Here is a 23,086-nt window from a genome sequence, read left to right as displayed (position 1 = left end):
CTAATTAGGGATCTCTTGCAGACCTTAACGGAGGATGAACTCCACACGCTTGAACGAAACCTCTGCATATCCCAGGAAGGCGAATTTACAGTCAATCCAAAAATCCGCTCTGCCATCCCTCCTGAAGTTCCCGAAAAACTTGCACAAGATCAACTTAGTGTAAAAGCTGAAAATACGGAAGCTGAACTTGCTTGTTCCATGCAGTATGACGAGGAGGAGCTGGAGCAACTTAACCTCATGGTCCACAGGGTAGGAGACGAAATGTCCTGTCTCCTCTCCCCACCAAGCGTGTGCCAGTCACCAGCTCACAAGCCCGTGTTGAGACACATCTCCAAACCAGGGGACTCCACCAACTCCACGCTGCTCCAACTCTCTAGGGTACGGCATGAAGCAGAGGAAGAGGAACGAGTGTTTTTCATGGATGATTTGGACGGAGCAGCCGAGGACTTGGCCAGAACTGCTGAACCTGGAGAAACGATCGCTGGGACGGTTGATTCTTGCCCACCTCGTCAGGAGGGCAAGTCGCCCCTCTGTGGAGAAGAGGCGAGGAAGAGTCGCAGTGAGGAAACCGTGCAAGCAAGAGAGGTACGGCACAGACCAAGCAATAACGATTCACTACCTCTGCAAGGGCAAGCCAGCCAGAAGGGAAGTAACCCAGAAATGTGTTGTAACTGTGCGGAATCAATGGAACCCAGTTCTTACGTCAACGGTTGGAATGCAGGGACTGATGATGTGCAGCCCAGCGAAACTGCAGAAAAAATAGCTCATAGGACTGGCGGAATGAAAATTTCCGCAACTGTTATCTTTAACCCCAAATCCCAGTGCGCGTCTTGTTCAGCTGAAGCAGAGTGTGCAATAACTTGCGATTCTGGCAGCTGCCAAATTTCTTCAGAGGAGTCTTCAAATCAAAGCAACACCGATGTGAAAAATGGAGTAAGTGTTTGTCCACACTGCACTGCCCCTCCGGACAGTAGAGTTGACAATGACTTTTTAGATTCCGGAGACTCCGAGATATGTGGCCATCATAAAATGAACTGTACCTCAGCTTCACAGGAGAAGGAGGAAAATGAGAGCACTAGCGTGTCACAGAGAGAAGGAGCCATCGATGAACAGGAGCGTACAAATTTAAAATGCACGTGTCTGACACAATCCTCAGGAAAACAAACAGAAGGAGAGCAGCAAACAGAACTGAACATCTGTCGCCATCTGGGAAAGATAGAAAACAGCATGCAGCCAAATGGAGGCAAGGACAATGCTAAAGTATCTGTGGTAAATGATGAATCGGAGCTTGATGGAAACATACATAGTGTAACTAACCTGTTGGAAGACAACATATCCGAGCAAAGGTAATGACAATTTTGGCTTGAAACTGTTCCAACTTTAATTAAAGTGCTTGCACTGGAAAGGATAAAGAGTTTGGATCTGTGCTTTGATTGGTATTTCAATGTGCAGTAATTATCTTGGTCACTAAAGCAAGTTGTCTACTCTTTAGGTAGACACAAAATACTGGAGTAACTCAGCGGGTGAGGCAGCATCTCTGGAGAGAAGGAATGGGCGACGTTTTTGGTCGAGACTCTTCTTCAGACTGATGTCAGGGAAGGGGGCGGGACAAAGATAGGATGTAGTCAGAGACAGTAAGACTAGTGGGAGAACTGGGAAGGGGACGGTAAAGCAAGGGCTATCTGAAGTTAGAGAAGTCAATGTTTATACCACTGGGGTGTAAACTACTCAAGTGAAATATGAGGTGCAGTTCCTCCAATTTGCACTGGGCCTCAATCTGATAATGGAGGAGGCTCAGGACAGAAAGGTCAGATATAACAGTGACTACATTTCAAAATTACTACAGTGACTAAACTTCAACATTCAAAATGAGATCTTGCTGAGGTCAATCATTTTCATATGAGATTAGCTAACCTACTCAAATATTCCTTCCATACATCCTGATGCGTATCATTGAATTAATCACTTGAAATGGCTAGTTTCAGAGAAAGATTGATGGAGCCTGCGAGTAGACTAGACCTTGGTACAGTCATACACTGCAGGGTAACTCAAGCAATGCATGGTAACGATGGGGTAAGTGTGAAGTACAAGTCTACGACCTGTATTTCTTTAACTTTAGTTTGTTTAGAGATACAGCGTGGAAACACTACTCTACATCCACCCACTAGGGACAATTTACAATTTTACCAAAGACAATTAACCTGCAAACCTGTACGTCTTTGGAGGGTTGGAGGAAACTGGAAAGCCTGGAGAAAACGTACGCAGGTCATGGGGAGAAACTGCGTAATCCGGATTGAACCTGGGTCTCTAGCACTGTAAGGCAGTAACTCCACCACTGCGCCACCGTGATTTTTTTCCCCCTCCTAAAACTTGTCTTTGAATTGTATTTAAATCCAGTAAGAATTCTATCGCTTATGATTTACAAATCCTTGGGTGGGGTAGAGCTTGGGTAAGATATCCTATTCTGCAGTATTCATTAGCTTTTTGGTCTGTTGATTACTCTATTCCTGGCACCCATTAAAATAAAATGGAATATTAATTAAAAGGAAATGATTTGCATTTTATGGAATTATTTGCATTGCCTCCATGCTCCAGAGTGTTTTGCATATTTTTTTTAGTTTGGTGACTGTTCTAACATTGGGGACACGTGGCAAAAAGCATTCCCCATGCAAGGACCTGCACGTTGCAACATGTTGAGGAAACAAGGAACTGCAGATGCTGGTTTACCAAAGGGAGATACAAAATGCTGGAGTAACTCAACGGGTCTCACCCTGGATAGGGGATGTTTTGGGTCAAGACCCTTCTCCAAGCATGCTGCCTGACTCACTGAGTTACTCCAGCATTTAGTATCTTTCCATTGCAACGTGATGTGCTGTTATGGAGTAATGTTAATTGGATGGGCTTGTTACATCCCTCTGAACCTGCAGCTGGGATCCTTGGTGGAGCATTCATCGCAAAACAGCGCTTCAATAAGTGCAGTCCAGATTCTGTGCTTAACTCGTAGAAATCAAACCCGGATCCACAATCTGGTTCCCTTGTTGCCTGTTTTTATTTGCAGATTTAATAGAAAGCCCGACTTTCTGGCTGGATGTTAGGTGATCTCACCCATTGGCCATTTTATTAGTTTCTTGTCCACACCCAAACTTGTTTGTTTGTTTCCAGCTCTATATTAATATTTAAAGTCATTTAGTAGCAAGGGTCTGCCTAAGTAAAATGCCATCTTGGCAGGGAGATGCACAAGGCAGACAAATTTGGTGTTGCAGAAGATGCAGTGTGCTGGAGTAAATCAGCAGGTCAGGCAGCATCTCAGGAAAACATGGATAGGCAACGTTTTGGAACGGGGCCCTTCTTCAGAGAAGGGTTCCGACCCAAAACATCGCCTGTGAGTCTAAAGAAGAGACCCGACCCGAAACATCACTCATCAATGTTGAGTCTGAAGAAGGGTCCTGACCCAAAACGCACCTATCTATGTCTTGACCCAAAACGCGCTTATCTATGTCCTCTGGAGATGCAACCTGACCGCTGAGCTACTCCAGCACTCTGTCTTCTTTTGTAAACCAGCATCTGCAATTCCTTGTTTCTAAATTTAATGCAGCCTTTTGCAAACTCGCTAAGTGTAAAGTAACAAAATAATGAATTTTTAAAAGTAATGGATGAGCATTTTAGTTTGGTATTGATAGACCAGTTGAGGCATGTGAAATTCTAACAGTGGTTTGAGTATTCCCTGCAGCAATAAGAAATTAACTTGTGCATTTTATAGTACAGGTGCACAACCTTTTATCCGAAAGCCTTGGGACCAGACACTTTTCGTAATTCAGAATTTGTCGGTCTTCGGAATGGAAATTTTTTTGCGTAGATTTTAATGGCTGGCTCAGTGGTAGAGTGCTCGGCTCATATCCGCAAGGTCGCGAGTTTGCGCCTCGATCCCGGCAGTTACTCGGTCGCGAGCTTGAGTCTTCAATGTGTTTTTTTTTGCAGAATAAATGTTTGTATGAAATGCAGTGTAGGAGAGGTGTACTGACTGTGTGGGCAGAACTTTGGAAATGATTGCCCACCAGTCTAAAAAGCCGCTGTGTCTCCCTGTCCCTGGGATAGCAGGGGGCGATCAAACAGCACAATACTCCCCTCCCCCAACTCCAGAGGAATCCGCTCCCCGATGGGCCGCTACAGCGACAAGTGGCAGTTTGCCCACAGCCCGAGCTGCGCCACCCTAAGAACACCTTGCACACCATCAGCTTCTGCCCCTACGTTTTCCTCTGGAGTTGGAGCGGGGCTGGGCTGGAGTTGCTGCTGGTTGTGGGTCTCTGAGATCTCCGTGCTTGCAGTGGGCCTGGGGGTCGCTGTCCCGTTGGTCCTGACGTCTCCGGCCACCCCTCTGGACTGGAGCTGAGACTGGGAACTGTACCGCCCTTGCCCCCTCCCTCTGCAACTGCAAACAACCCCATTCTCCTGCAAGGGCGGTACAGTTCCCGGAGGATAGCAGGTGGCCGGAGACGTCAGGACCAACAGGAACCCGCTCCCCGATGGGCCCCTACGACGCCCCGAGCTGCGCCTCGTCATCCGCAACCCAGGTTCCCCTGTAGTTGGAGCGGGGCTGGGCTGGGCTGCTGTTGGCTGTGGGTCTCTGGGATCTCCGTGCTTGCGGTGGGCCGGGTGGTCGACGTCCAATTGATCCTGACGTCTCCGGTGACTGCACTGACCTGCAGCCATCGCCGACTTGAAGACAGTGCAAAGCCCCCGCGCCGGTGCGATGAGCGGGGAGCTGGAGAGGGGAGGGAAGGGTCACACACATGGCCGGGGAGCAGAGGGGTGTAGGTGGGGTGAAACTGAAGGGAGCGACAATCTGCTGCTGCCTACACTGTGTATCGTGTCTACCGTGGGAACTTTTAACTCAGTGGGCAGACAGCAGCATATTGTCAATTATTAACCCTCCCGCGCAATATACCCTCACCTCTTTTATGAATGGGGATTTAGTTCCCCTTTCTTCGAGGACCGACCGGAGGTTCCGCTGTCACCTCTGCGGGCCGCCCTCGGTGAACGTCCTGTCTCCCTGTCCCTGGAATAGTAGGGGGCGATCAAACAGCACAATACCCCCCTCCAACTCCAGAGGAATCCGCTCCCCGATGGGCCGCTATGGCGACAAGTGGCAGTTCGCCCACAGCCCGAGCTGCGCGACCCAAGAACAAGACGTTATTCTTGCACACCATCAGCTTCTGCCCATACGGGGAGCGTGTTCTTCTGGAGTTGGAACGGGGCTGGGCTGGAGTTGCTGATCTGGGATCTCCGTGCTTGCAGTGGGCCTGGGGGTCGGTGTTCCGTTGGTCCTGACGTCTCCGGTGACTGGCACTGTGCTGCTAGCATCGCGACGTGAAGACAGTACAAAGCCCCCGCACCGGTGCAATGAGCGGGGAGCTGGAGAGGGGAGGGAAGGGGTCACACACATGGCCGGGAAGCAGAGGGGTGTAGGTGGGGTGAAACTGAAGGGAGCGACAATCTACTGCTGCCTGCACGCTGAGTTAAAAAGTTACCACGCAAGACTCACGATACACTGTGTATCGTGAGTCTACCGTGGGAACTTTTTAACGCAGCTGGCAGGTAGCAGCATATTGTCAATTATTAACCCTCCCGCGCAATATACCCTCATCTTCTCTTTTATGAATGGGGATTTAGTTCCCCTTTCTTCGAGGACCGACCGGAGGTTCCTCTGTCACCTCTGCGGGCCGCCCTCGGTGAACGTTTTCAAGGACCTTTCTTCAAGGACCGAAAAAATGTCGCTATTCGGAGGTTTTCGTTATTTGGATCGTCGGATAAAAGGTTGTGCACCTGTACAAGAGTCTACAATCCAGCAATTTGCTTTTGGGCATATTTTTAGGATATGTTATCACATTTTTGTACCTATGTTTCACAAGTTAAGGACTTCAAAGAAAAATGCAATTGTGTTTCTCCCTGAAAAATAAGCGGAAACTCCTTTTCCTCTCAACACCAAATATAGAAAATATGGTTAGAAACATAGAAAATAGGTGCAGGAGGCCATTCGGCCCTTCGAGCCAGCACCGCCATTCATTGCGATCATGGCTGATCGTCCCTAATCAATAACCCGTGCCTGCCTTCTCCCCATATCCCTTGATTCCACTAGCTCCTAGAGCTCTATCTAACTCTCTCTTAAATCCATCAAGTGATTTGGCCTCCATTGCCCTCTGTGGCAGGGAATTCTACACAACTTCTGGGTGAAAAGGTTTTTTCTCACCTCAGTCTTAAATGGCCTCTCCTTTATTCTAAGACTGTGGCCCCTGGTTCTGGACTCGCCCAACATTGGGAACATTTTTCCTGCATCTAGCTTGTTCAGTCCTTTTATAATTTTATATGTTTCTATAAGATCACCCCTCATCCTTCTAAACTCCAGTGAATACAAGCCTAGTCTTTTCAATCTTTCCTCCTATGACAGTCCCGCCATCCCAGGGATCAATCTCACGAACCTACCCTGCACTGCCTCAATCACAAGGATGTCCTTCCTCAAATTAGGAGAGCAAAACTGTATGCAATACTCCAGATGTGGTTTTACCAGAGCCCTATACAATTGCAGAAGATTGCAGTTGGATTTTGACTGCAAAATATTTTAGTTTCATAACTACCAATCTTTAAACTAGGTGTCCAGTATTATAACTTGTCACCTTGCTGTCTGTCGCTGTTGTGCATCTGTGGTGACAAGTTTTGCACAAAGTCTCATGGTCCATAATTTTGCATTGAATGAGACCTTGATCTGATTAGTGTTGGCAGGGTTGTGGATGCTTTTACACTTGATGTATTTGAGGTATCTGGAAATTCAAAGTGCTGGCTTCCTGTTAATTGTACATATTATGGTTCCACACAGTATAACTGAAAATTGGTTAGATTAGTTTATTGTCACGTGTACCAAGGTATAGTGAAAAGGTATAGTGTACCAAGGTATAGTGAAAAGGTTTTTTTGTTGCGTGCTGTTCAGTCAGCGGAAAGAGTATGCATGACTGTAATCAAGCCGCCCACAGTGTACAGATACAGGATAAAGGGAATAACATCTAATGCAAGATTTTTTTTTTTATATGGTAGAATCGCCTACCATCTGCAACAGTGGTAAGTAACATGCTTGTTTTTACTGATGAAAGGTTTAGTTTAGTTTAGAGATACAGTGTGGAAACAGGCCCATCAGCCCACTGAGTCAGCGTCGACCAGCGATCCCCACACATTAACACTATCCTACACACACTAGGAACAATTTACACAAACACCAAGCCAATTAACCTACATACCTCTCACGGGGAGAACGTACAAACTCTGTACAGACAGCACCCGTAGTCGGGATCGAACCCGGGTCTCCAGCGCTGCAAGCGCTGTAAGGCAGAAACTCTACCGCTGCTCCACTGTGCCACTATAAGATGCTAGAAGGATATACTGAGTAAAGCACAAGTGCTGGAGTAACTCAGCATGTCAGGCAGAATCTCTGGAAGACTCGGATTGGATAGATGTTCAGACATGAGCGTGAAGATGGGTCCCGGCGGGAAATGCACATATCCATGCCCTCCAGAGATGTTGCCTGACCCAATGAGTTACTCCAGCAATTTATTCAGGATCCCAGCATCTGCAGTCCCTTGTATCTTGAGAAGGAGATATTGATGGTTAAATAATGCATGTCAGGAAAAGGCACGTGTGGATCATATCATGCCCAGACTACCTGAGCCATGTGACATATTCTTGTGCTGTAAGTAGCATTTCATTTTGTAGATTGAACTGGCACCAAATACTGACGGGATATTCATGTTATTTGATACCTGTAAGTCATCCTGCAAGAGTCAAGAGCGCAAGCGTGGAAGGAAATGCAGGAGGCATGCACGATTTATCCCAAGTAATGGGCCAGACATAGATAAAGAAATAACGCATCATTTACTGTTTGCAAAAAAAAAATACTGTAGTAACTCAACAGATCAGACAGAGAACATGGATCGATGATGTTTCGGGTCGGTCCCCTTCTTCAGACTGATTGCATTTACTGTTTGCATCTCTGGTTCTTCATTTGTTTTACAGTTGACAGGTGCTTTTGGAAAGTAAATCTTTGTTGTGAGAGGATCGACAAACTGTATGGATATGAAAAAATGCCCCATTGATTTCATAAGATTGATAATATAATTTCTCTGAAGTTGTTGGTTTGCAGGTGAATGAGATTCATGAGCATACCGATAGAGGCAGGGATCAAGTCCATATGATCTTCAGGCCTGTCATACCACTCAATAAGGTTGCAGTTAATCCCGTCCCTGAAGTTCAACTTTGCTACCCTATTTCTTTAATCTCCAGAAATATATCAAGTTCAGCCTGTAATATACCTTATAACTGAACATTTCAGTTTAGCTTTGAGATACAGCATGGAAACAGGCCCCCTGGCCCAGCAAGTCCTTGCCGACCATCGATCTCCCATTCACACCAGTTCTATGTTATCTCACCAGAGCACCCGGAAAAAGCTCACGCGTTCACAGGGAGAATGTAATTATTGTTCCGTTCCTTGGTTTAGTTTAGATATACAGCATGAAAACAGGCTCCTCAGTCCAAGGAGATCACCGGTTCACTTTAGTTCTATGTTATCCCACTTTCTCATCCACCACATCACGTTAGGGGCCATCAGACTACAAACTTTATGCTTTCTACTTTATGACTTTCTCAGTGGCAAAAACATAAAATGGTGTCCCTTCGTAACTGGTTTTAGGACCCTTCATCACATACATTAATTAACTTAACTAGATGGATATAACTTTCAGATTGCAGCCAAACTCTTAAAAGGAACAATGAATAGAGGCGATCAGAAGCCACTTTAAAAATGGGGTCAATGTACAGATTTGTGTGGTATATACACAATTAAGTTAGTGTGTCAATGAGGTTGCTCACCATTCTGTGCCTATGACAATAAACACTCAGAAATTATAGGAATCTCAGCTCTTTTAATAGAGCATGACATTAACTTTCATTCACAGGCTATCCCCAGGCAACAAACGGGTTCAGTGTTTACAAATGTCTTTAGAGTTACAGTGCGGAAACAGGCCCTTCGGCCTTCCAAGTCCCCGCCGACCAGTGATCACCAGTTAGTTCCAGCATACACACTAGGGACAATTTATAGAAGGCAATTCACCTGCAAACCTTTATCTTTAGAATGTGGGAGGAAACCAGAGCACCAGGAATAAACCAACCTACATGGTCGCATGACCCTGCTGTGCCACCCACACAAACTGATGGAAAGATGCACACTGAACCGCATCACGCTGGATGTAGACAATGTTTTGATACCTGAACAGGCTGGATTCCGCCTGGGAAAGTCAACAACAGGACAACAGCTGGACCTCACTCAGCACATTGAATAAGACACTGGAAACCACCGTACCATGAAAGCCAAACTGCAACAAACACTACAGGACTCTCATCTTGTCCGGTTCATCATGACAATGATGGAGAACCTCTGCTTCTTCGTATGCCTGAATGGTCAGAACAGCCGTTGGAGACGCCAAAAGAATGGTCTACCACAGGGCAGTGTACTTGCCCCAACGTTGTTCAATATATACACCAATGACCAACACATCACCCCGTTTCTGTATGCTGATGACTTATGCATTGCACCGCAATCCTCAGACTTCAGCCGGATTGAGACTCTGCAGAATATGACAACATACTACCAGCAGAACTCCCTGCGCCCAAACCCAACAAAAACGCAAAGCGCAGCTTTCCACCTCCGGAACCGGGATGCAAAACGTCAACTGCAGGTGTGATGGAATGATGTCCAGTTGGAACACTGCAAAGAGCCAAAGTACCTATAGGTGGTCCTCAATCGCACGTTATCATATCGCCAACATGTTGAGAAAACCAACTCACTGCAGCGCTGGCGCTCTGTTTCTCAGTGGCAGAATATGCAAGCCCCGTCTAGAGCCGCTCTAGACATGCACGCAAGGTGGACTCTGCATTGAACACTGCCTGCAGGAAAACCACAGGATGCCTGTTGCTGACAAAGGTTGAACATCTGTACGAGCTGGCAGGCATCGACGAACCATCTCGAAGACGTGATCGGGCAGCTGCAGTAGAACGCTTCAATGCGGACACAGACCCCAGTCCACCCCTTGCACAATCACCAACATGCCAAGAAATCCTGAAGAGTTGGAACAGCTTCATGGAACTAGAGCCAACCGTGCCAGGCACCAAAACCAAACAACAGATGGCACTAAGACACCACCCGCCTTATACTACCTGGAATGCCCTAAACCACCTCTGCACTGGAGTGGGACATTGCGGACTCAACCTGAAGAAGTGCGGCCTCTCGAACTCTGACAAGTGCAACTGTGGAGAGGTATAGACAATGGCCCACCTACTGAGTTGCGGCGGAGAGTCATGCACTGCGGACAATCTCCGCAGAGGCACAGATGTGGCACTGGCTGTAGCAAAGCGATGGCAGAACATCGTCTGGCACACGAACAAAGTGAAACAGGACGTACAAACTCCATACAAACAGCAGCCGTAGTTTGAATCGAACCTGGATCTCTGGCACGGTGCTACTGCTGCCCCACTGTGCCCCCCCCCCCCCCGCAAAGTCTATAAGTCAATATTGTCCCCCAGTTGGAAAATACATAGAAGTCACTAAATATGACAACCATACCTTTACAGTATTGTAACAAGTGGTAACATAAACACATTCAAATTATAAGAAAGAATAGTTCTGAAAACTGGAGGAAAATGTTAACTACCATTCATAGGGATAAGCATGTATGTACATTGGAATTTTGAATGTAATAGTATTATTAGAGCTCGTTTGTGTGTAGGGTTGCCCATAAGATGGTTAAACCAGGGAACGGCCTGTACCTAACTATTAAAGATTTTGTCCTTGGAATTTTCTACTCAGAGAATCGTTGAGGCTGAATTGTTGAATATATTCGAGGATGAGATCAATAGATTATTGTTCTATAAGAGAAACGGGCAAGAAGATGGATCTGTGTTTAGGATCGGATCTGCCATTATCTTATTGAGTGCTGGTTGGAGGTGTAATATGGCTTCCTTGTGTTGCTAAACTAAATGATGATGCTTTCCAGAAGTGTTCTTTATTAAAGGTTGACACCATCTCACATAACTTGTAATGGATTACACAAGGGCTTGCTTTCTTTTCTGTTATTTTCCAAAGGAAAGTGAACTTGAAGTCTTTTTTAAAATTAATCTCATTTATCGCTGTCTCGTCTACCACAGGCTCTAGTGACTGTTGGGCATCTTGCTTGCATTACTTGAGCAGTGGTATCTGAATACAAGAACTGAGTATTCTCAGACAGGAGCCAACTGCTCAATACTAAAATTTGATGAGTGTATAGTTTGTCCTTCCATCCAGAACCGTAGGCGTATAGAGTTAAAGATCATTCTTGCGTTTCTTCCCATTATCTGGAAGAAAGAAATCTTACAAATGATGAAAGACTGGCCTTTCTACATGCACATATTGCAGTTCATTCTGTTTTTTTTTTTTATTGTCCTGTGTACCGTGATGCAGTGAGAAGCTCAGTTTGTGTTATCCAATTAATTCATACTATACATGAGAACTATCAAGCTATACACAAGTTTTCAGCAGGCAGTGCAAAGAGAAAAAGACCAGTGTACAGCTACAGAGAAAGTGCAGAGTAAAAAAGGTGCAAGGTTCACAATGAGGTACATTGGAAGATCGGGACGACACTATCTTGTTTGTGGGAGGACAGTTCAGTAATCTGATAACAGCAGGGAAGAAGCTGTTCATGAATCTGGTAGTATGTGGTTTGAAGCCTTTGTACCTTCAACCTGACGGGAGAGGGGAAATAATGGAATGGCTGGGGTGAAAATTGATTATGTTCACTGCATTCCCAAGGCAGCGTGAAGTGCAGGCAGAGTTGATTGATGGGGGGGGGAGGCTGGTTTGTGTGATGGACTGGGCTACATCCATAGCTTTCTGCAATTTATTTTGGTCTTGGACAATTGTTGCCAAACATAGCTGAGATACATCCCAATAGGATGCTTTCTGTGCCTCTGTCGAAGTGAGTAAGAATCTCTTGAGACCTGCTGAACGTCCTTAGTCTTCTGTGTGCATTCTAGGCTATAACTTCAATGCGGTTGGTGCAGGACAAATTGGTGGTGACGTCTGGGAATTTGAAGCTCCTACTAAATAACTAATTTTGTGTGCAGTAATGCGTTTGATAGTGTGTTCTTTACTTTAGGAACAAGCTTCATAAAATCTCCCATTCCCCTCCCCCGTCCCCCGCGAGAGCAGAATCTGCTAAAGTGATGCTCTGGGATCGATAAGGATGTTGTAAATTAGCTAATGAATTGTCTTGAGAGAGAACTTATCAATAATAGTTCTAATAGGATAGCTAATCGGGGTTGATCATATCAGTTTTGGCATGTGTGCTGCTTATTTTTGTTTTAGAGATACAGCACGGAATCAGGCCCTTTGCACCACCGATCACCCATTCACACTAGTTCTGTGTTATGCCATTTTTTAAATCCACTTCCTCCATATTAGGGGCAATTTACAGCGGCTAATTAACTTACAACCCCGCAGAACTTTGGGATGTGGGAGGAAACAGGAGCGCTTGGAGGAAACCCACAGGGAAAATGTGGGAAATCTACACAGACGCAACCCGAGGTCAGGATGGAGCACGGGGGAAAGATATCTATATTACTAAAAGTCTGATATTGACCACTTCCTGTTGTTCTGTATATTGATTTTAGAAAAAACGCTGCCACTTACGGCTGTGATTTTTGGCAATCTTACTCAGAGTCCCCCTCTGCTGTGCAGGACAGGAAGATTTTTCCCATCGATGAAAAATAAAAGAGTTGTTAGCGTTTAAAAAAAGGTTGAGATTCTCTCTCCTGAAGGCCACTCCCCTTCTGGGGGACTATAAAACCCGGAAGTGTTGAGTGCCTCAGTCGGTCTCAGCAAAATGGGTGAGTGAGAGGGTCACGTCTTTCAGTCTGAGGTGTGAATAACACTGAACACGTCTACTAAACTGTGAGTGTGGTTTTACTGACCTTGAGTGCCCTTAATGTGGTTTGAAAATGCAAATGTGGTTGGTTTGAAATAAAGCACAGCAAATGGTTAGTGGTGGTTGGTTTGAAATAAAGCATAGCAAATGGTTGGTGGTGGTTGGTTTGAAATAAAGCACAGCAAATGGTTGGTGGTGGTTGGTTTGAAATGGCAAATGATTAAAAGTCTAAACTTGACAACTTCCTGTTTGCACTGTATATTGATTTAAAATAAAATGCTGCCACTTACGGCTGTGAATTTTGGCCATCTTACTCAATCCCCCTCCGCTCATCAGGTGCAGAGGATTCTTCCCATCAATGAAAAATAAAAGTGTTATTAGTGTTTAAAAAATGTTGAGAATCTCCCTCCTGTCAATCATGCCATGAAGGCCACGCCTCTTCTAGTGGGAGGGGGGAGGGATTATATAACCCAGAAGTGTGGCTCAGTCTCTGCAAGATGGGGGAGGCAGAGGTCACGACTCTGTCTGAACTGTGAATCAACTGAACACACTGAATGTCTACTGAACTGAGTGTGGTGTTTATGTGGTGTGTTGTGTGATTTTATGGAGGTTTCACCCTGCTTGAAATGGTATGAAACTGCATTTGAATGTGGTGGCCTTGCACCCTGCATGAAATGGTATGAAACTGCACTTGAATTTGGTGGCCTTGCACCCTGCTTGAAGTGGTATGAAACTGCACTTGAATTTGGTGGCCTTGCACCCTGCATGAAGTGGTATGAAACTGCACTTGAATTTGGTGGCCTTGCACCCTGCTTGAAGTGGTGTGAAACTGCACATCAATTTGGTGGCCTTGCATCCTGCTTGAAGTGGTATGAAACTGCACTTGAATTTGGTGGACTTCGACCCTGCTTGAAGTGGTATGAAACTGCCCACAACATTCATACTAGCCCTCAGGAAACCAGTCCCTTCAGCCCACAACTCCCATACTAGCACTCCAGGAAGCCCCATCCCCCACAGGCACCAGATATTGGAATTGGTGGAGAGGTGGAATATTGCGTTGACGGACCAGCCCTCCCGTGTGAACATGGGACGCAACGGGTCCCACTTAGTCTAGTATATAACTAGAGAGTGCGCTTGGGAATTTGTGGTTATTCCCAGACCTGGAAGATTTTGGTGAAGACAAAAGAATGGGTGAAGCAAAGAGCTGTAGACGTTGGTTTACAAAAAAAGACACAAAGTGCTGGAGTAACTCAGTAGGTCAGGCAACATCTCTGGAAAAATGTAGAGCACAAGGAACTGCAGATGTGGCTTACAAAAGAAGAGGCAGAGTTCTGGAGTAACTCAGCAGGTCAGGCAGCATCTCAGGGGAACATGGTTAGGTGACATTTTGGGCCGGGACCCTTCTTTGGACTGATTGTGGTGAGGGGAGAAAGAATAGCATTGTTTTCTTTTGAAGGTAAGTGGTGGAGGGGAGAATTAAGTGAGATAATAATAAATTATGTTAACAATAAATTGTATGACTGGGTGTATCAGTCCACCCATTCTCAGAGAAGGGAGTTGGGTGGAGAGCATACGTGCTGCTTCAAACTCTTGACATGGCAAACCTGATTATTGCATTTAAAATGTTTTGGAAGAGCGCTTAATGTATTGAGACCAGAAGTGCCACAAGAGCAAGAGCTGGCAGTGGGAATGGGCAGAGTTTATAACCTTTATAACTAAATTTCAATGATTGTCCATTCAACTCTGCCTACGATAAAGGACTTTGGCAAGTTTTAACTCAACTGGATGACACAGTGGCGCAGCAGTAGAGTTGCTGCCTTACAGGGCCGGGTTCGATCCTGACTACAAGTGCTGTCTGTGTGGAGTGTGTACATTCTTCCTGTGTCCTTGTGGGTTCTCTCCAGTTGCTCCAGATTCCCCCCACAATTTAAGACATGCAGGTGTGTAGGCTAATTGGTTTCTGTAAATTGTCCCTGGTGTCTAGGATGGTGCATGTGTACGGGGTGATTGTTAATCGGTGCAAACTCGGTGGCCTGAAGGGCCTGTTTCCATGCAGTGTCTCTATACTAAACTTTATGAAGTAATCAAACTTCTGGAGCGGTTATGTGGCTTCCACTTTTTTTTTCTGTAGAATTTTATTTTGAAATTCAACCACTAGTCCAATTCTGTTCCATGATGGTCAACATTTTATAATCTGTCCAAGTAATGGCCCTGTCTCACGGTGCGAGTCCACCCACGAGTGATCCTGTGTTTAAAACAAATCAAACTCGTGGTAATCATGTAGAATTAATGTGGCGGGAACGTCGGAACTGGTAACGCTAACGGCCCGTACTCGGGAAACGTGGGAGGGAAAGGTGCGGGGGAGGGGTGTGGGGGGGGGGGGGGTTGGGGTGACTTACTACGGGAGACAAGTGTAGGAGAGGTGTACTGACTGTGTGTACAGACACTTTAGTAGTGATTGCCCATGGGGTTCACTGTCGAGGGCTTCATAATGCAGAGAGCATTATAAACAGTTTCCGCAAAAAAAACAAAAAAAACCTGTCAATCCCACTGGATAGGCCTTAGTCATGGTGCTGTACAACACGGAAACGGGTCCTTCGGCCCAGCTTGACCGTGCTGTCCAAGTTGGCGTCTTGGGGTAGTCCTACAGTATATGACTGCATATGGCCCATAACCCTCTAAACCCTTCCCATCCATTTATCTGTTGTTAATAACCTCAAGTAAATATTAAGTCTACGTGAGCCTGCTTCAGTTTCCTGGGTCCAACTCGGAGAGAAGTCTCCCCCTTTCCAGGGTTAATCGCTCCACTGTTTATAAAGCTCTCTGCATTATGAAGTCCTCGACAGTGAACCCCATGGGCAATCACTACTAAAGTGTCTGCCCACACAGTCAGTACACCTCTCCTACACTTGTCTCCCGTACTAAGTCACCCCAACCCCCCCCCCCCCCCCATCCTCCCCTTGTCACCCCAACCCCTCCCTCCCCTTGTGAACAAGGTGATTGTTCACAATGGAACAAGTAAAAGAGCAAAACTTGGTTGAAGAGAATTTGTAAATGGAGATGAACCATTACAAGTACAGTCCTTGCCTGCATCCAGCTTTCTCCTCTATACTACAAGCACTCAACAAGAATCTCGACCCAAAATGTCACCTATCCATGTCATCCAGAGATGCTGCCTGACTCATTGAGTTACTCCAGCACTTTGTGTTGTACACACAATTGCAGCATCTGCTGTCCCTTCTGTCACCATTATTAATACTAGCCATCCAGAAAAAAGATTGGATGAACTGCACATCCTAGTAATGTATTGCATTTGTTGTTCTCCAGATATAATGAACTGCAGATGTTGGCTTACCCTTAAAAAAAAATGTGTTGGTGGATCTGGCAGTATCTTTGGAGAACATGGATAGGCAACGTTTCTTCAGACTGATTGAGGGTGGGGGTAGCAGATGGAAGGAAGAGAAAGTTGGAAGAGTGGAGGGGCAGGACAATGCCTGGTGAGTGTTAGATGGATACAGAGGAGGGTTTATTTGATAGGCAGATGGGTGGACGAAAGCCAGTGATGAAAGGGAAAAAAGTGTGAGATAAAGATAGAATAGGGTATGCATTTTTAAACCAGAGGAAGGCATATACTGGAAGGGGAGGGGAGAAATGGGTGTGAATCCAGGTGGGGCACAGGGCAGAGAGGGGAGGAAAAGGGTAGCAGGTTGTTTGAAGGTTAGTAGCAGGCACGTGCCGTCAGGGTAGGCAAGGTAGGCAGTGCCTACCCCTGACTAAAATTATAAAATTATAAAATGATAATTATTAAATATAAATAGTGAATGCATGGGAGAATTATGCCTACCTAAGAGATCGATCTCTTAGGTAGGCATAATTCACCGTGCCTTTCATGCGCAGTAAATGTAATACGGGAAAGTGTGTGCAGCCCACGTGCCGTGGACGCTGCTTCGAGCCGTCAATTTCAAGCAGAGCTGAAGGCAGCTGAAATTCTGCCTTTGCAGCGTGGACTGTGTACTGGGCATGCGCAGCGCAAGCAGCTGTAAAGTGGGAAACGGCTGTAAAACGACAGCTGGGGGGGAGGGGGGGAGAGTTCCTTTCACGGTGTGTGGGGAGTCTGGACAGTGGTAAAGTTGCGGGAGGGCAGGAGCGTTGAAAAGGAGGGGGTCGGGGATCATGCCAGAGAAACCAGCTCAAGAGCGGGTCAGCGGGCGATGGATAACAGGACAGCGGGGGGTGGAGCTTACTCCATGTGTCAGTGCGTGTAACCTCAATTGGTCCCTTGTTCGCGCTGACACAGGAGTGTCCACTGCCCCCTGTCCTGTTATCCATCGCCCGCTGTCCCGGTCCGCTCTATGATCTTTGCTCTTGAGCTGGGCCCCTCACTGTTCAGATGGAGAGCACTGCCAGAGGTGAGCGGGCCGGCAGAAAGCGCTGAGGTACCAGCAACCGCTCGCAGCTACCCGAGCTGCTTCCCTCCCCGGCCACCATGCTGTGGCTCCGCGCCACGGCAGCGGTGAGTGAGTGAGTTGCTGGCATGATCCCCAACCCCCTCCATCTCAACGCTCCTGCCCTCCCTGCAACTTACCCCTGGCCAGACTCCCCACATGCTGTGAAAGGATTTTTCCCACCATCTCTCCACCTGCTGTCACCCTCCACTCCCCACCCATTCAGTAATTCAGAACGAAGGAGATTAGGAAGCCTTGGGCAAATTGAATTGTTACTTTCTTTATTTTTATTCTTTATTTTTATGGAGAGGAGAACAATCTGCTCATGCGCAGTTTGAGATTTTTCTTAAAGACGACTGACTGCCTTCCCTGAGTAATTACTCACGGCACGTGCCTGGTTAGTAGGTACCTAAAATTGGAGAATTCAATGTTCATAATATTGGGTCTTAAACTACCTAGGGGAAAGTGAGCTGTTCCTCCATGCTATGGGATTAAATTGCAATATCTGTCTGTCTATTGTCATTAACTGGATGCATTACCACAGAATCAATTGATGTAGAACAAGAGAAAGTCATTTGTCTTTATCCAATTCTTTGATAATTTACTGTGGTAAATACTATCATCCTTCCAACCACTAACTCCCGGACATTACTTTTGCATTGCATAACTATCTACCAAAATATTTGTTTTATCCTTCTGCCAAATTGATGATCATACAAATGTAACTTGGTCACAAATGGAACTAACTATTTCCATGTACTATTGCGACTGAATTTTGAAAACTCGGAGTCTTAGATTTGATGGCTGGTTTGTATTGACACATTAATTGATGGTACGTCAGTCATTAGCATCAGCTCCACCACGTTGATGCAGTGATTGAATCTTCCTTTACTTCAGTGAGTAAAAGCATGAGCAGTTGGTTGCATTAATGGGAATAATTTTGTATTGAATGCGCTAAATTTGTAATGAATAATATAGCAACATTGAAAGTGAGTGTTTTTAATAGGTAACACTTCGTCCATTTGATCGCCTTAAAAGGAGGAGCAGTGAAAGCAAATTAAATTATCTCCTTTAACAATGTGTTAATTGGCTATTTGTGGGAGAAAAAAGGGTTGCAGGATTGGTGAGAGGGGAAAGGTCGAATATGAATCTGAAAGGCAACTTTTTCACACATAGGGTGGTGGTAGATATATGGAATGAGCTGCCAGAGGAGATAGTTGAGGCAGCTACTACAACAACATGTAAAATATATTTTGACAGGAACATGGATGGAAAAGGTTTAGAGGAATATGGGCCAAATACAGGCAGATTGGGATTATCGTAGATGGGTCATCTTGGTCGGAATGGGAAAGTTCGGCTGAAGGGCTTATTTCCATGCTGTATGTCTGACTCCATCCACATCAACAAAAATGAATGATCAAATTAACCTGTTGTACAGGGAAGCTGATGAAAGAATTAGAAAATATTTTGCTCTATTCACAGGGCTTCCAATTTCAAATTTAGAGTTATTTCCCTTTGTGGATGTTTTTTTGCTTCCCAACGCAGTGGAATTGATTGGAATAATTTGGCAAATTTGCCCTCATTGCAAGTTCATCCTGTTAATCATCTTCTGATATGAGATGGTATTCTTTTCTGTAATAATTTTGGTTTCCTTTTGTTCTTTGCTCAGATGCTTGTGTTTTGTTAATTTCATTTCTTGATATTGGACAAGATGTTATTTTCCAAGCTTAATTTCTTTCTGTTTTCGTTAATGTGGTTCCAGTTTTCAAGATCTCATCCAAGATTCCCCCATCAGCTCCATATCCAGCAGTGACTGTGGGAGTGTGTCTGTCACAACCTGTAGTCTTTCCAGCACGTATACTCCAAGGTAACCAGACTTCAGAGAACAGTACCTATTATCTGTGTGAGTAAGGTGAACTTTGATTATGTTTGAGCCGTAATTTGGTGATGTGGGAAGAATCTTCAACATGGCGAGCCTCTGACATTGATGCATATGTTCATGTGATTAGGAATCCTTTTTGATTCAGTTATCTTTATCTATCAACTTTCATTAGTTATGTACATGATGTCAAATAGCTATTAGAAAATTACCAGCTAAGATCATTTATTAGAATTTGTTGCTTTCTGATGCTTTTTTTTTGTCTATTGGCTCTGGCTATCAATATGCCAACAGTATGATGAATTGCACAATTGCATATATTGGGCATTTAAGAATGCCCTCTGTATGCTTTTCACTTTTTGTGCTGAGCAGTGCCAAAGAGTAACTGTTTCTGGCAGCTAAAGCCTGATACTAGCCATTATTTCAGGATGAAATCAATCTCTTCAGCGGTGAAAGAGCAGAGGAAAGTGACAAAGAACATTTCTCAATTGACTTAAATACTTGTCCAACTTGGGAGCTGCTCTTTGGAATTGTCCAGCAAGCTTCCTGTTTCCCGAAATTAATACTACTTCAACTAAAACTACAGGGGGTGGCACAGTGACACAGCAATAGAGTTCCTGCCTTACAGCGCCAGAGTTCGATCCTGAATGTGGGTGCTGTCTGTTTGTACGTTCTCTCCGCTCTGGTTTCCTACCACATCCCAAGGACGTGCAGGTTTGGAGGTTGATTGACTTCTGTAAATTGTCCCTAAATTTCCATGCTGCACCTCTAAACTAAACTACAGAGGATAGACACATGTAATGCTGGAGTAACTCAGTGGGTCAGGCAGCATCTCGGGAGAAAAGCAATAGGTAACTTTTCGGGTCAGAATCCTTCTTCATACTGAAATATAGAGATGGACGGGGGGGGAGGGGGGGGGGGCACTGGAGGTGAGAAAAGGCCAGAACAGATCATCATCATCATGGGCCATCAACAGATGTTGCCAGCATTTTATGTCTAGCTTTCGTATAAACCAGCATCTGCCGTTTCTCCCTAAACAACAGAGGAGTTTCTTCAGTCACTTGATTTTCAGTCAAATTCTTTTATTAATGAAGCTTGTTTTGACATTTTTGTATTTCGTCTCTTCTTTTTGGATTCACAGGTACAGTGTGCTGAAGCACCCCGACTTATTTTATTTCTTAATTAGTTTAGGATATTTTTGTTCAGACAAGAAATAGTGCCATGAAAATTGGTTTGGCAATGCAGCAAGGGTGGATTGTTGGGTTCAGGGAACTAAAAGATGTTTCCTAATAATCGAAGGAGTGTGGCATACTGCAGCATATTAACCACAAATTGGCATCAAATATGCAACTCTGGTCCAACAGGCCATTAGAATGTGACAATCAACACCTAACTAGGCAACTGATTCAAATCCTATGTTTTGGACTTTGGACATTTCTGGCTTTGTATCGAGAGGCAAGAATGTTTAATTGTTACGTGCCGACAACAGAACAATGACATTCTTACTTGCAGCAGCTTAACAGGTCTGCAAACACATTATGAAGAAACAAGGAACTGCAAAAGCTGGTTTATAAAACAAGACACAAAGTTCTGGAGTAAGTCAGGGGGTCAGGGAGCGTCTCTGAAGAACATGGATAGGTGACATTTCGGGTCGAGAACCGTCAGATTGATTGTGGGGCGGGGGGGGTGGGGGGGGGGGGGGGGGGGGGGGGGGGGGGGGGGTGCGGGATATGGGATATGGCAGGAAGAAAGTGAGATGGGGCAGGACAAAGCGTGGCGGGTCATCGGTGAACACAGGCAAGGGGGATTTTTGATAGGCAGATGGTTGGACAAAGGCCAGAGACGAGAAATAGGTGTGACAAAAGGATTGAAAAGAGTTGCAAATTTAGATAGGAATGGGGAGGAGAGAAATAGGTGTGAATCCAGATGGGGCACAGGAGAGGGGTGGATGAAAGGGGGTGGTGGAGAAAAGGGAGGGGAGATTTTGTTAGAGGTTACCTACAATTGGAGAATGTAATAGCATTGAAATTAAATTTCCACAGTTCAAGCTTGCCATTGGGTTGTTAGCTACAAAGTATGAATATTGAGTATTTAGTTGCGGCACAGATATATCAAAGATTACCTGCTTCTCTCCATCAAATCAGTGGCTTCACCACCTAGACTTATCAGAATGATTTTTTTTAAAGCTGCTGCATCTGTAACCCTTATGGTTTCAGTTTTGATTCGAAGTATAAATATATCTAACATTATAGCCACCAAATAAGTCAGATTTCTCACTCTAGACAAGACCACATATTGTTTTGGGTAAATTTCAGCCTGGCTTCCAATAGTTAATGATACAGAGCATATACCTATCTACACTTTTCCCAAAGTGGCTCTAAAGTTTCCACTCTAGATCATGAGGATAGATGGAGTAGAAAACGTTCCCACACATGCACACCCAGGGTTGTGATAGAATAACACAGGCACAATAGAGGAAACATTATTGTGTATCTGATTACAGAAGGCAAACCTGTGAAAGATCAGTTTACTGATACTGAACAGGCTGTTCCATCCATTATGTGATTTATAACATTTGATAAAGTAAATCAGTTTGTTCTCGGCATTTCTTCTCCGTTTTTCAGTCAGATTTGTCAAAAGTTCACACAAACTTATTCATGCGCTATTGTTCAATCAAAATTTGCTATTGAGCACAGACTGTTTTGTCTATCATCCATGAAATTGTTCTCCGAGGTAGAATATTGTTTTGTGTGAAAGTTCACATGCAACTTCAAGTGCAAATGAAACTTTGTTTTGCGTGCTATCCAGGCAAATCATAGCATACACAAGTACAATCATACTATACACAAGTACATTAGGTAGAGAAAAAGAGAAAATAAACAGAGCAGAATATAGTATTATAACCACACAGAGAGTGTAGATTAAAAAAATTAGCCAAAAGGAAAGATCAAGCAAAAAGTTGAATAGATCATTGATAGCTTGGAGAAGATAACAATGAAGCACACAGCTAAACCTACCTGATCTCCCAGTTGCTAAACTCCCCCTCCCATTCCCATACTGATTTTTCTGTCTTGGGCCTACTCCACTTTCAGATTGAGGCCCAGCTCAAATTAAATTGATTACACTTTATCTCTGTATGCTTCGTTGTCAACTTCTCCTAGCTAACAATGATCTATTCTACATGTTCGTTGATCTCCGTCCCCTTTGATCTCTCATTTTTGGCAAAGAGTGTCTGAGTTTGCTGGTACATACCAAAGATAGACACAAAGTGCTGCAGTAACTCAGCGGGTCAGGTAGCATCTCAGGATAAAAAGGATGGGTGACATTTTGGGTCGGGACCTTTCTTCAGACTGTCTTTAGGATGTCTGTAGAGTCTTTGCCTGACAGGGCCTCAATGGGCACATTTTAAGCTACTGTTTGGCTATTTTTTTAATGGTAACTTGAAAATTGCAATATTAACTAAACAATTGTCACTCTATAATCACAACATTTCTCTTTGCCAGCATAGTTTCCATCATGCATTTCACAATCTCTATTGGATTATTCATTCTACTTATCCAGTTGCATATTGTTGCTGCATTGTTAGGTTTTGCTTACTTATTAAGTGCAAAGTCCCATGTAGCTGTGTAATATTTATGCCAGTCTACACTATTTTTGAAGGATGTTCACATTGTTGTATATTCTGTTGCCCTAAAAGAGGCACAAAATGCTGGATTAACTGCGGGTCAGGCAGCATCTCTGGAAATGCCGAGGTGGCATTTTGGGTT

At 44.8% G+C, this 23,086-nt stretch overlaps 1 protein-coding gene across 1 annotated transcript in view; it reads left to right on the top strand.

Annotated features, from left to right (window-relative positions):
• Positions 1-23,086, top strand: part of zfyve28 (zinc finger, FYVE domain containing 28) — a 140,267-nt gene that overhangs the window by 86,854 nt on the left and 30,327 nt on the right. Inside the window, exons 8-9 of the mRNA XM_055632265.1 lie at positions 9-1,346; positions 19,203-19,307. Coding sequence (XP_055488240.1) covers positions 9-1,346; positions 19,203-19,307 — 1,443 coding nt within the window. The remainder of the gene's footprint in view (positions 1-8; positions 1,347-19,202; positions 19,308-23,086) is intronic.

The sequence above is a fragment of the Leucoraja erinacea genome, chromosome 3 (genome assembly GCF_028641065.1).
Source record: "Leucoraja erinacea ecotype New England chromosome 3, Leri_hhj_1, whole genome shotgun sequence".
Lineage (NCBI taxonomy): Eukaryota > Metazoa > Chordata > Chondrichthyes > Rajiformes > Rajidae > Leucoraja > Leucoraja erinaceus.
This window is presented reverse-complemented; position numbering and strand designations above follow the sequence as displayed.